General features: G+C 47.9%; 1 protein-coding gene across 1 annotated transcript in view; it reads left to right on the forward strand.

The window, feature by feature from the left end:
• Window positions 1–931, forward strand: part of LOC119591634 (carbohydrate sulfotransferase 11-like) — a gene marked incomplete at its 5' end in the record, with an annotated part of 11,099 nt that extends 10,168 nt beyond the window's left edge. Inside the window, 1 exon segment of the mRNA XM_037940389.1 lies at window positions 215–931. Coding sequence (XP_037796317.1) covers window positions 215–866 — 652 coding nt within the window.
• Between the last annotated feature and the right edge of the window lie 265 nt (window positions 932–1,196).

The raw sequence follows: 1,196 nt of genomic DNA on the forward strand, positions 1-1,196 counted from the left end.
TCTTTTGTGCTATGGTACCCAGTATGTTGTTTTGGTTTTCTGTGTGTAGGTATGGTGATGAAAAAAGTGCGATTCATAATTGGATTATCCTGTTGCTTAGCTCTTCCTCTGTCTCTCCCTATTCCCATTCTCGCTTCTGCTTTTGTTCTTGTTTTCTCGCACGCCCGCTGTCTTGTCACGGCGCCGAGAGTAACAGCGCCCCCCTTCCCGCCAGGCCCGTCCACCCCGACCAAGTGAACACGACCGTGCAGCCGTCCCTCAAGTTCCTCTTCGTCCGGCATCCGCTCGAGCGCGTCGTCTCCGCCTACAGGAACAAGCTCGAGGACTCTTATGCATCCAGCGACGGCGAGTACTTCTACAGGACCTACAGCAGGAGCATCGTGCAGAGGTTCCGACAGAGGAAGAAGTTCAAGGACCTTCCTCACGCGGACACCGACGACAACCCAGGTGACGGCGAGGACTACCGGAGGGAGCCGACGTTCGAGGAGTTCGTCGACTACCTCATCAACACGGAGGTGGTGGACTACGACGAGCACTGGAAGCCCATGTGGCTGCAGTGCCACGTGTGCGACCTCGAGTACGACTACATCATCAAATACGAGGCCTTTCAGGAGGAGAGCGAGTACTTCATGCGCCTCCTGAAGGAGAGGAAACACCTGCCCGAAAGCTTTGCCATCCGCTGGGAGAACAAGGGCGGCACCGACAGGGAAGCGACGCTCGAGTACCTGGGCAGGATTAGCGAGCACAAACTTTGGCTGCTGTACGCGAAATATCAACAGGACTTCAACTTTTTCGGTTACACGATGGAGGGCTACACCAAATCGATCCCTCTTGAACTTTCCATTCACACGAACAATTTGCATTAGATAGCAGCGTGACCTTCAAAACTGTATTTATTTTCGAATTATAAGAATAAACAGGTATTTATAAAGACTTTTGATTTTTTTCGTTCCTTGGTCACGGCGCTGGAACATATTCCCATATCTTTGTATATCTGACGTGAGGTTGATTTATTCCCATAAATAAGCCTGTTATTACTATCACTACCATTACAATTATTTACGTTACTAATGTCTTTAGAATCTTACACCGAATGATACTCATAATAACAGTAATTATGTAGTGCAGTATAGCGTAATTAGCGTATCATTAAACATGCATCATTGTACTTTACATATCACAATTAATTTTTTCTA

This window comes from Penaeus monodon, chromosome 29 (genome assembly GCF_015228065.2).
Source record: "Penaeus monodon isolate SGIC_2016 chromosome 29, NSTDA_Pmon_1, whole genome shotgun sequence".
NCBI lineage: Eukaryota > Metazoa > Arthropoda > Malacostraca > Decapoda > Penaeidae > Penaeus > Penaeus monodon.